Source organism: Gekko japonicus, unplaced genomic scaffold (genome assembly GCF_001447785.1).
Source record: "Gekko japonicus isolate JY-2015 unplaced genomic scaffold, Gekko_japonicus_V1.1 scaffold751, whole genome shotgun sequence".
Taxonomy (NCBI): domain Eukaryota; kingdom Metazoa; phylum Chordata; class Lepidosauria; order Squamata; family Gekkonidae; genus Gekko; species Gekko japonicus.
Window position 1 is genome coordinate 626,334 of NW_015169196.1, and position 12,967 is coordinate 639,300.

Sequence of the window (12,967 nt, forward strand, 5' to 3'; positions counted from 1 at the left end):
AGACACTCAGTGGCAGGACCGTCGGGGCGGAGGAGCACCTCAATTCCCCAGCATCACGCTGGTGAAGAGGTCACCTCTCAAAAGCACCATGGCCAGGAGCCTTTTTGCCAAGGCTCTGGGGGGGTAGCAACCCGTCACACCCCCTCCTTTCCGCTGGTGGGCAGATCACATCCCTGGGAGGTCCGGGAGATGTGTCCACTAGTGTGTCACCATAAACCGGAAGCCCAAATTTCTGTAATCCATTTTGAGTCTCAGTGAGAAAGGCGGGCTACAAATGAAGTAAATAAAATGATAATTCATAAGCTCTCCTACACAGATATTTTGTAACCAGCGATTGCAAGCATTTATTTTTAAAGCCAACAAGGACAGGACAGTCTCCAATGGGAGGGACTGAGTTCCTAATTCTATGCAAACATTCCAACTTCTTAAAAAATTGTGACCTTTTTTAGTCCTAAATTATAAAGCATTTTTCTTTCATCAATTGTTTGCTTACCTTTGCTTTTCACTAATATTATCTTTGTGTAATCAAATCTTTAATTAGACAGGCAAAACATGACTTCCGCAAGGATACTTAAACAGGGAAATGAAGGCAATTTTGACTAAGGCCCTGTAAAAATGTGCTAATTTCAATATACTTATTTGTTTAATAAGCCTCTATTGCAAAATGCCAGCATAACAACGAACAGCATCAGCCAAATGATCCCAATAATATCCATCCCAGTAAGTTAGTGCTTATTCAGGTGACTGCCAGGCACAGCTTTCTTTTACTATTTAGTTTCACTCTAATTTTCATATGTGCAGCAACTATTTATGACCTGCTTGGTCCATAAAAGAAAAGACATTAATACAGCACTTGCACAGTATATTGCTGTAATTATTTATTTATGTATTTACGTATTTATTTATTTATTAAATTCAACTTTTTAACCTCCCTTCCCTGTGGGACAGGGCCATGTCAAAGATCAAATCCAGCGTGTGGCCTGTTTGGTGTGTGAGACCCGATAAAATCTGGGAGAGCCCCAGTGCTGCCATGGAGGACACTAGGTCTGATGCCTGCTGAGAGGCAGCAGCATTGGCATGAACATTGAAGTCCCTGAGAACAATCAGTCTTGGGAACTCCAAGGCCCAGCCCACTACCACCTCCAGAAAGTTCAGAAGGATGGTAACCAGGCAGACAGCCAAGCTCTCCTCAGCGTCCCACACCAGGCCCACACAATCACTGCCGGAGATCCTTGAGACAGGGAGTGTTCTGAAGGAAAAACCCTCTTGGATGAGTACCCCTCCCCCTCCCCTCAGTTCGGGACTGATGAAGGACCGAAAAACCTGGAGGGGTTAGCTCAGAGATGTCAAACATATGGCCTGTGGGCCAGATCTGGCCCCTGCAAACCTCCAATCTAGCCCGAGAGCAACTGTGCTGCTTCCTTCCTGTTTCTAACATTGCAGCTCCTTTTGGCCAGTCTCTCCTATTTTCTGCTTCAGAGGAGAGAAAGAAAGCCTTCCCTTGACTGACTGAGGGCTCCTTCCCCCCACCTCTGGCAGCACCTTAGTGAAAGGGGGCAAGAGTACAGCAGCACCTTAATAACTAACAAAAAATGTGGCAGGGCATGAGCTTTCATGAATCACTGCTCACTTCTTCAGATACAGCTGGAATGTGAGTCCATCTGTCATTATATCTTGGAGAGTGAAATGATTTCAGATGCCAAATGACAATATCAGGCATTGATAATGAGAGAAGAAACCTAGGTCTCAATTCAGTCCAGGAGGTTGCATTGTCTTGAGCTTCATTATCAGTTGCAATTCATCAGTCTGTCTTTCCAATCTCCCTGTGAAATGCCTTTGTAAGAGAACTGCTGCTCTTAGGTCAGCAACTGAATGCCCTGGAAGGTTAAAATGTCCCGAATGTTGTGGTTTCTAATAGTAGTAGAAAGAGTCTGGTAGAACCTTTAAAGACTAACAAAATTGTGGTAGGGTATGTGCATTTGTGACTCACTGCTCACTTCTTCAGACTTATTTCCATTTATTCTTTGTATCCTCCTGGACTGAATCCTCCTGTAGCAAACTGAGACCTAGGTTTCCTGTCTCATTACCAATGCTGGTATCTCCACGCCTCTGTATATCACACCAATGCTGATATTTCCACCTGTCTGCATATCACACCTAAACCAATCATGCCTGCTTTTGCCATTTGGCATATGAAATCATCTTTATATAGTTTATATCAGGGGTGGCTGAACTTGTTTAACGTAAGAGCCACATAGATATAAATGTCAGATGTTTGAGAGCCACAAGACATGAACAAATATTAAGGTAATTAAGGTAAGGTTCCCTTGTTCGAAACCAGTCGAATCCGACTCTAGGGTTGCGGTGCTTATCTCCGTTTCAAAGCCGAAGAGCCAACGCTGTCCAAAGACACTTCCGTGGTCATGTGGCCGGCATGACTAAACACCAAGGTGTACAGAACGCTGTTACCTTCCCACAGAAGTGGTACCTATTTATCTACTTGCAATTTCTTGCTTTCGAACTGCTAGGTTGGCAGGAGCTGGAACTAGAGACAGGAGCTTACTCCATCATGCGGCACACTTGGGTCTCGAACCACTGTACTACCGACCTTCCACAGCCTGCAGTTTAGCGTCTTAACCACTTGAGCCACCGCAGCTCCTGAACAAATATTACACACATGTTTTTATTGAAAAACATGCAAATTTGCTTTTTATTAACTTTAAATAAGACAGCCAAAAATAAAAACAAAAGGGGTAAAAACAGATATTGATGATGATATTTAACTTTAGATAGGGAGGGAGGGGAGAAAGAGAGAGAGAGAGAGAGAAAGGTGGAAAGGAAGTAGAAAGAAAGCAAATAGATGGGGGGAGGGAGGGAGAGCTGGACAGAAAGCGACTTCTTCAAGCTGGCCATTGGGGAGCGGAGGTCTTTAAGAACGCATTTAAAGTTAAAGTTGCTTTCTTTCTCTGCCCCTCCCATCTCAACCCTACCCAGGGAGGGGAACACTGGCTGGGGAAAGGAAAACCAATTGGGGCAGCATGCCTCCCTTTTGTTTCCTCAGCTGCCCTGTTGGGAGCCGCACAACATGTGTGAAAGAGCCGCATGTGGAGGAGGAGGAGGAGATTGGATTTATACCTCGCCCTTCACTACCCAAAGGTGTCTCAGAGTGGCTTACAAACTCCTTTCCCTTCCCCTCCCCACAACAGACACCCTGTGAGGTAGGTGGGGATGAGAGAGCTCTTGACAGAAACTGCTCTTTTTCAAGAACTGCTCTTATTAGAACTACGGCTTGCCCAAGGTCATCCAGCCAGGTGGAGGAGTGGGGAATCAAGTGGAGGAGTGGGGAATCAAACCCGGTTCTCCCAGATCAGAGTCCGCGCACTTAACCACGACACCAAACTGGCTCTGGAATGCAAACTGTGATCAAGTCTTAGTCCGGGGGAGGGTTGCCAAATCCAGGTTGGGAAGTACCTGGATATTTGGGGGGTGGAGCCATATTTATGTTAGATCTGGCCCTCATAACAAATGAGTTTGAAACCCTCTGGGTTAGCTCTTTTAAAGTGACTGTTTCACCCTCCCTCGTGCAGGTCTTGGTCAGGCATGCTGGGTCCACATCTTGCAGAATCGCATCTTATTGCACAACATCAGTGTCAAGGATGTGTGTGATTTCCTAGTCCTCTCACCAATGTATCTCGGGATGGGACTAAGGTTAGAAGGGGACCAAGCATAGCCATATCTCCCTTTCTTCCTTCCTTCTCCCATCACCATACCTCCATATGAGTGCTGCAGTTTCCTTAATTTGCTCATGGATCAAGGACAGCAGGTTTGACTGGGTTAGCTCTGTTAAAGTGACTGTTTCACCCTCCCTCATGCAGGTCTTGGTCGGGCATGCTGGGTCCACATCTTGTGCTGCAATAAAATTTTGCAGAATCGCAGTCTTATTATTGATGGACCTGGCATTGCACAATATCAGTGTCAAGGGTGTGTGTGATTTCCTAGTTATCTCACCAATGTATCTTGGGATGGGACAAAGGTTAGAAGGGGACCGAGCATAGCCATATCTCCCTTTCTTCCTTCCTTCTCCCATCGCCATACCTCCATATGAGTGCTGCAGTTTCTTTAATTTGCTCATGGATCAAGGACAGCAGGTTTGATACATTCACCAAAAACAATTTAGTGCAATTTGATGAAACTGGAGGATTCACACTGGAATAGTCATCTCCTGGGGAACATTCCATGCAAAAATATTGATCAAATGTTACCCAATTTTAAAAGCTTTTGGGCAGAGGTCTTTGAAATAGTAGGTCAAATTGTAAAATACCCTGCTCCATGTGATCTTGGCTCTCCCACAAAGGTATGGCTTGCTTTGGGTTTGTATAATCACACATTAGGGGGGAAAACCTCTGCACAAGTATTTGTTAAATAACCTGATTATAGCCTCATGACTTCTATGTGCACAATATTGGAAGAAAACCATATTATCAGATATAGAGGTTTGGTTTCACAAGGGCTTGTTTTTAATGTTAACGGAGAAGACAAAACTTATAAATTGATGTGGGTGCATGAAGGTTTTCTGCAAGGTTCCTCCTTGATGCAATTGGTTACTATTCTTGCAATACTGTAATAATTCTAAAAAAACCTCAACCCAGACAAGAAGTTCTAATGTACACTTGAGGTCTTCTTGTGCTTTGGATATACCGCTTAATCTCTGACTGGTCACTGCTTTTGTTTTCCTTACATATGTGAATAGACAAATCATAAATGGAGAGTATTTGTGATATTTTCTCCAAAATATTTATGTGACATTTAAGATGTATTTACATTTACTCACCATCCTGTTATTTATACTTCTCTCCCACCCCACCCTCTTCTACTAACTACCTTGTCCAAACTGGTCATTCTTATTGTTATGTTGAATGATATTAGGGTATTCTCTGTAATACACTAATGCAACAACACCCATTCATATATGCAATAACTTTGACTCTGAGCAGAACAAACTTTGAGTCCAGTGGCACTTTTAAGACCAACACAATTTTATTCAGGGTATACGCTATCATGTGCATGCACACTACTTCAGTTACAATGAAATGGAAATGACCAGTCCATACATATAGGTAGATGGTGAGCAGTAAATTAGCATACAACATAATGAAGATGTTTAACAGATTCAAAGATCAAACAGGAATAACAATACAATACAATACAAAAACCTTTATTGGCATATAAAGTCAGTACGATAAGAACTTTGTCAAGCTAAAATTACATCTATAAATCTTAGAACACACCAATATTAAGAATAGTTTCTTGCTACTTCTGGTGTCTTATCAGCAAGGAGAAACCCGATTGCATTATCAGAATTGATCCTACTCAGTAAGGGCTTAATCAAAAATAGTCAGAGATGTGAATGGAAGGGGCAGCATAGCAGAATACAATCTAAGGTATCAGGTTCTCTAAGTGAGCATTTGCAGATTCTGTCACATTTCGGAATGCCTCTATATCTACCTGAGACCCAGGATGAGGGAAAAACATTGAATCTGGCCAGCATAAAGGCTCCACGTTGCAGCGGGATCACCAGATTAGAGAAGTATTGGGCTATACTATTTGGTGCATATCTGAGGCCAAGGGAAAGGGGGGGGGAACAAGTGCCCCTGGCATCAGCCTGGATTGTTTGGCCTTTGAAGTCCCAAATTCTTTTATGAATCATCCGGTATATAAAGGTCTCATCTTGATTTTCCAAGATGTCCAGGTCAATGCCAATTGAGCATATTTTAGACGTTATAGCCTGTGACCAGTTGGATACATATGGGTCCATAGTCAGGAGTGCAATAAGGCTATTCTGAGAGGCGCTAAAATGGATTTGGAGCCAATATTTAATAGTGGTGATCCATACTGGCGAATCTAACAGATGGAGACCCAGCTCAGCACAGAGAGAATAATAGGTAACAGAGTTAGGTAGTCCAAGAATGCGTCACAAGAAGATTGCATAAATTCAGTTAATCTCTTTATTAAAACACTGAATCCACACAGGGATTCCATATAGTAAGTGAGAGACTACTGTGGCCTGGAAAATTCGAAGGGCGGCCGGGACGAACCGATTTCCTTGTTGGTAATAAAACTGAGTGACAGCCGAAATCCAAACAGGAATAACAAATTTAGTTTATATGGTTACCATTTGTTTGGGTTTAATCCCCGGGGAAAACATAGTGAAGGAAATAAATATGCCAAAATTGGAGATTGATGGGCAGATGTATCCTTAATTGTGGAATGCTGAGAGTAATTAACTGAGACCCTGCCATTACACTCTGTCTCCTCTCAAGCACGGAGGCAACCTTAAAGCATCTTCTTCTTTGAAGTGAGGCAGAATCATTTTCATGGGTAAGGCTGGGTGTTGTGTGATCTGACAGTTATTCTGGTGCCTTGTTGCATGGTTTTATTTTCCTGACCAGCACTGGTGGAAGGAGCAGTAGGGAGCTCCCGGGTGCCGCTGAAGGCAATGGTTTGCTGCCGTGGAGGAGAGTGGGGCGGCAACAGTGCCGCAGCACAAGCACGCTGGGGCATGGGCGGGGAGGAGCCAGCCTAGTTAGGCTCCGCTCCGCTCCCGCCCAGGTAGTTGCTGCCTGTGACTGACTGAGACACTGTCCAACTACAAAAGCTGGCAGATTGTCCTATGAAACATGATCCTTTCAATTTGTTTTGCATATTGTTTCTTCTTCCTTCAAGTCACTACACTATCTATTTGGCTTTTAGTGGACTTTCTGATTTAGCATGTCCTATTTGTATGAGCCCTTTCATTCTCTGGGGCTGGGTCACTGGTGGGTGAAGTGCCATAGAGTTGCCAGATCCAGGTTGGAGATTTGGGGATGGAGCCTGGGGAGGACAGGGACCTCAGTGGGGTACAATGTTTGGGAAATCAATCATGACAAATGATCAGATCCTCTCTCCCTGTGTAAGAGAGAACTAATGATTTGGGATCTGAGTTTTCTCAGGCAATTTTTATTGTATTAAAAAGTACAGGGGGCAGATCCATTCAGATGTAAATCAGGGAGAGGACTCTTTTGAAACCAAAATAAGTCTCACAGACCATGTAGACAAAAAAGGTAAACAAATAATTGAAAATAACTTCCCCAGTATTTAAAAAAAAGTCATTTATTTAAATGTGGGGAAATTTTTTCTTCCAGTTTTCTCTTTCCTTTTCTTCAAAATGCTCTTGAGCCTATTCAAACATGTCAGGACACAATGTTTGCTGGCAAATTCATTTCTGTTGCATCTGAAGTAAAAAAAACACACCCCTAAGTTTATTTACATAAGAGCTCTGTGTAAAAACCCAGTGTAGATTAAATGAATATTTATGTTCCAGCAAGGGGGGCTCGATGTGAAATGAAATGGGGATCTCTGTTTGTTCCTGTGCTCTCAGGGCTGAAGCTATGAAAACAATGGGTTCTATGAGAGGAAGCTGATGCTGAAATCACTCTGCCCAGTAAAGAGTCAACATACTCCTGAAACATGCCCCTTTGGCACATGCTGTATGTTGTTCTCAGCTTGGGGCCAACATAAATTGTTCTGATAGCAAGATGAAAATATAAAGGATGTTTTGGATGAGAACAACACTGCTCCCCTGGATGAGGTTGGACTGGACGATCTTGTAATAACTTCTGCATAAACTCAAAATGACAGCCGGAATCCAAAGAATTGCCCTTTCTTATGGTACAAGAAAGAGTTGGCCACAGTTATCCATGGTATGATGACATCCGGGTTACACTACTGTATTGCACTTTATATGGAGCTGCCTTTGAAGACTATTCAGGAACTTCAATTCATTTGGAATTCAGCAATGAGATTGGCTACTGGAGTAAATTATGGAGAATATATTTTACCACTTTGAGAACAACTACATTGGCTTGCTGGTTCATTTCCAGGTACAATTAAAAGTGCCAGTTCTTACTGCTTAAATCCTTAAGCAGTCTAGGACCAAGGTTTCTGAAGAACCACCGACTCCCATAATTCAGTTAAGAATTTTTATGAAGCCCTGCTAGGTATGCCTCTACTTCTAGAGGCAGGGTGTATAGCAGTAGGGCCTTTGTCGGTGGGGCCTTAATCTTGAAATTCCCACCCTACAGCAATTTGTATGGCTCCAAGTTTACTAAAAAAATTTAAGGATTGAGTAAAACTGAGTACTAATTTTCCTAAGTGTTTGGCTGAGTGATTTTTAACTTTTTAAAAATTATTTTTCTGTTCTGTTTTAGGACACAATTTGTGTTTATTCTTGCCTGTCCTTAAATTTAATATTTTATTCGTATGTGTTTCATTGATCTGTCCTCAGCTACCTTGAATGTGCTCATGAATCAGCACTGGGGGGGGGGGGCGGCATTCAGTTCAAAGAAAGAGTTCACTGAGCCTGAGCCTGGCCAAGGCTTTGGCTACACAGAAAGTTACTATGTAGATCCCTGAGGAGTAGCCATGTAAACAGCAACAGCAGCATCTTAAAGATTAAAAAAAATAATTGCAGCATAAGCGTTTGTGAGCTATGACTCAAGAAAGGTTACACTGGAATACATTTTCTTAGTCTTTCAGTTGCCACTGGACTCCTGCTAAACTCCAACTGGTTTCTTGTTTTAAACTCTTTTGAGGGTCTGTATGCTTCTAAAATACAACTGAAAAATAGGTGTGAATTCACACCATACCTGTGTAGCCCCACCTATTTCAGATCCCATGTTGCACAGTCTCTCACTTTTCTTGGCCAGCAAATAGAACATCCTACTCACACTGTGATTTGAAACAGTTAATGTTCCCTTCAATTGACAGATATTATGATTTTTGGCATTCTTACAGAATGACAATGCCTTGAGACTTTATTGGGCAAGGCCACAAAAGCAAACACATTATAGGCTTACTTATCCACTATAAAATCTAGAGTGATGATGCCTTTTAAAAACAAAAGCCTTTCTTTCTCTCCCTTGTTTTTCCTGTCTCTTTGCTTTCCTGTCTCTTTCTTTTCCTTTCCTTTCCTTTCCTTTCCTTTCCTTTCCTTTCCTTTCCTTTCCTTTCCTTTCCTTTCCTTTCCTTTCCTTTCCTTTCCTTTCCTGTCTCTTTCCTTTCCTTTCCTTTATGCTCTGACTCCCACACAGCCAAGGGTACTCTAGAGAAATGAGGATGAGCCTGTTCTCCAGACGCATTTCTCACCACATCATTCCCTGTCAACTCTCCTTTCCCAGCAATTTTGACAGAACAATGCTTAAACTGGGATCCTTCCTTATTTTGAATTGCCCTGAGTGAATGTTTTTCTACATTTCATACTTATCATCCAAGCTCTTGCCTATATTAAAAAAGTATTTCAGTTGCTGTACCTCTGCAAAAGCATCCCGATTTGCCTGTAGACCAACTTTGACCACTTCAAATGGGTTCACCACAACCGCTTCTGTTAGCCCAGATCCCAGGCCAGCAACTGCAAATGCCTAAAAGAGTTAAATCAATCAGTTTACATGTGCACTGTGGTAAAACATCCCCGCACATCACATTCTGAAGTTAAGCATTGCGCTGACTGATATGATGAAAGTAGAGAGAGAGAGAAAGAGAGAGACCTACCCGTGTGCAGTGGATACCATTACTAAACAGCTTTCGCCCTTGATTAGATGTTGACAGTTCATGCAGAGGAAATTACAAAAGCCACAAACCACATTCCAAATTTTCAAAATAAAATGTCAAAATCCTATCAACAACACATTCTCTCTAGCAGCAAAGAAAGCTTTGTGACTTATTTCAGAAATGTATATGGGGAGGGGGGAGAAGCAGCCCTTCTACCTTCTATTTAGCAGAGGGTATGTACTCCTTGAAGAATAATTTACACATTATCATGTGTCTAATATAGGCACAAAGACTGCTCTTTAAAATATTTACAAGCAGTGCATAAAACAAAGCGTTAATTAGGTAGTAAATGTAAAAGAAAAGACAAGGCTGAATTACAATGTCCCTAAGCCAACAAACAACCTGGGTTGAAGAAAACTTCTCCAGGGCAAATTTCACCCCTGGAAAGGCTTAAGTAGAGTATTAGTAACAAGAGTAATAATTATATATATATATACCACATCACAAACCAGTTGGTGCTTTGGTAGTTAATATAATACAATAAAGTGCAACTGGCATTTAAGGCATACAGTAAAATGTAGTAAAAATTACATAAACGGAACTCAAGCTTCTATTTTAAAACATTAGTTTTTCACAACATAGAACACATTGGCCACAATTTAGCACAAGTCATGAATGCATTTAAAGCAATGCTATACTTTCTAATACACTACACATTTTAATCAACATATTTGCAGTGTCACAACCAATGCTCCCTCTAAGCTGCTGAGTCTTGTGAGCAAAAATTCTACTTTGTGAGCTACTGACATTAAAGTTGTAAGCCAGCAATTTGGCTGCTGCATAAATTAGTTTGCTCTGGAACCATCCTTCCTGAGCTAAGACAAAAATGTGTGAGCCAGAGGCTGAAAAACTGTGAGCTAGCTCACACTAACTCAGTTTAGGGAGAACACTGGTCACAACATACATAATGTGCATACAGTGTAACAAAAAGAGTGTAACGTAGTGGTTAGAGTGCTAGATTAGGATCCAGGAGGTCTAGGTTCAAATTCTCCCTTCACCATGGAAGTTTGTTGGGTGAACCTGGGTCAGCTACACATTCTCAGTCCAATCTACTTGACAGACTTGTTGTGAGAATAAAATGCAGAAGGGGAGGATATTGTAAGCCACTTTGGGGAGAAAAGTAGGATATAAATGCTGTAAATAAATACAGAATAATCTCAACCTAACAGGCAGAATGTAGTGTTATGAATGGCACACAAAGGAACTTAAGGGGCCCCTCTCTGTTCTGAGTCTTTCTTGTGCCACTTAACAAACTACTATAAAAACTCAGGCTGCAGTACCTTTCCAAAGTAGCTTCTGATGCTACATAAGGAGTATCAGATGGGGAAAACACATGACATCACAGTCACATGACAAGAAGAGTTTTGACTTCATGAGTGTCAGAGCCAGAGACCATGGACAACAGACCAAAAGAACCAGGGGCAGGAAAAACAAGTTAAGCTCCAGGAGGTACCCAGTGAGGAAAAAGCCAAAAGTCAGAGCCCAGGAGGAGGAGGAGGAGATTGGATTTATACCTCACCCTTCATTACCAAAGGAGTCTCAGAGTGGCTTACAATCTCCTTTCTCTTCCCCACAACAAATACCCCATGAGGTAGGTGGGGATGAGAAAGCTCTTTTGAGAACTGCTCATGAGAGAACAGCTCTGAGAGAACTTGTGACTGACCCAAGGTCATGCCAGCAGCTGCATGTGGAGGAGTGGGGAATCAAACCCTGCAACTTGGAGTGATGGCAGGAGAAAAAATATATGATTTTACAATAGAATTTCTGGCAATTCCCAGAGAGGTATGATGTCACTTCCAGGTTTCCCCAAATGTAACATCACTCTGTCTCCAACAGCTGCCCTTACCCATGTCCCCACCCTCCCAATCCCCTATCCTTTCAACATGCATGAAAAGACAGGCAGGGAGTATGGCACCCTTGAGACCAGTAGCAGTTCCTTTAAAGAAGCAGCAAAAGAATTGGCAGCTCTTTGGGGGTTCATGATGCAACAGAATGTGTCTATGACCCACAGGCTGAAGACCATTGATACAACACATTGAATTCTACATGATTATTTCAGTATACAATACTGAGTGCAGGAGCCACACATGGAACATTCACAGACTCTACATAATCCTGTGTTCCCATCTTCCACTCAGCACACAGAAGGCGTTATGGAGTATTTTATGTCCAAGTGTGCCTCTCATGCGTATGTGTGGCAGGTGTTATCAAGTCCCTTCTGTCTCATGGCAATCCTGTGATTTAATTACCTCGAAAATGGCCTATCATTAACAGCCTTGCTCAGTCTTGTTCTGCATATAGACTGAAGAGATAAAGAGATAAAATACATCCTTGTCTGACACCTTTGCCAACTGGAAACCATTCTGTTTCTCCATAGTCTGTCCTAACAGTAGTTTCTTGTCCAGAGGTCAGGTTGCACATCAAGACAATCAGATGTTGTGGCACACCCATTTCTTTTAAAACCACCCATAGCTATAGCTTTTCATGATCCAAAAGCCTTGATGTAATCTATGAAACACTAGCTGATTTTTCTGAAATTCTCTCATATGCTCCAGTGACCAATGTAAATTTGCAATATGATCTCTAGTGCATCTTCCTTTTCTGAATCCACCTTAAACAACTGGCAGTGGCAGGCCCATGGCCTATTAGGGAGAGAGTATGCAGAAGAAAAACACAACCAGACTTTTAATGGAAAAAAATGGTCACAGCTTTATTGAGAACAGTATGAGAAGCACTGGTGCAGCATGGGGACGGATCCAGCATTGGACAACCCACCTGTTGCCTGATGAATCCATTCTCCCATCTCCCTGCTGGGGGGGGGCATGGAGTGGCAATTACAGAGGGAACCACATGAATGCTGGCTTCTGCGTGGCTCCCTTGACACCTGGGGGCGAAAGCCATGCAACAGCCCCTGATCCGAGCATGCCGCAAAATGGCTCACCCCAAGACCCCAAAAGGGAGTCCCCAACTGGAGAACATGGACACACAGGCACAACCTCTACAAAATGGATATGTCCCAATTCCCTAACTACCACGAGGGTGAGAAGGCACCTCCGTGCTCCCACCAATGCTTCTAAGCCTGTAGCCAACAAAGCAGGCCATCACAAATGCTGTGTAGCCAAATGTCCATATCACACTCTGAGAGGGAAACGCTAACATCCCTGTATAGAGCCATTTGATGGAATGAAATGTCCACATGTTCAATTATAAATCCCCCCCCCCCAAAAAAAAAGATTTCACAATTTTCCCTGCTACCCTGCAGACCTTTTTTCTGGCTAAGTGCACTCTGTCTGGAGTGACGGCACCTCTCCATTCACGACGC

General features: G+C 42.6%; 1 protein-coding gene across 1 annotated transcript in view; it reads right to left on the reverse strand.

The window, feature by feature from the left end:
- The window catches only part of SLC25A21 (solute carrier family 25 (mitochondrial oxoadipate carrier), member 21), a 179,390-nt gene that overhangs the window by 17,440 nt on the left and 148,983 nt on the right, over positions 1-12,967 (reverse strand). The window contains exon 6 of the mRNA XM_015416318.1: positions 9,348-9,455. Coding sequence (XP_015271804.1) covers positions 9,348-9,455 — 108 coding nt within the window. The remainder of the gene's footprint in view (positions 1-9,347; positions 9,456-12,967) is intronic.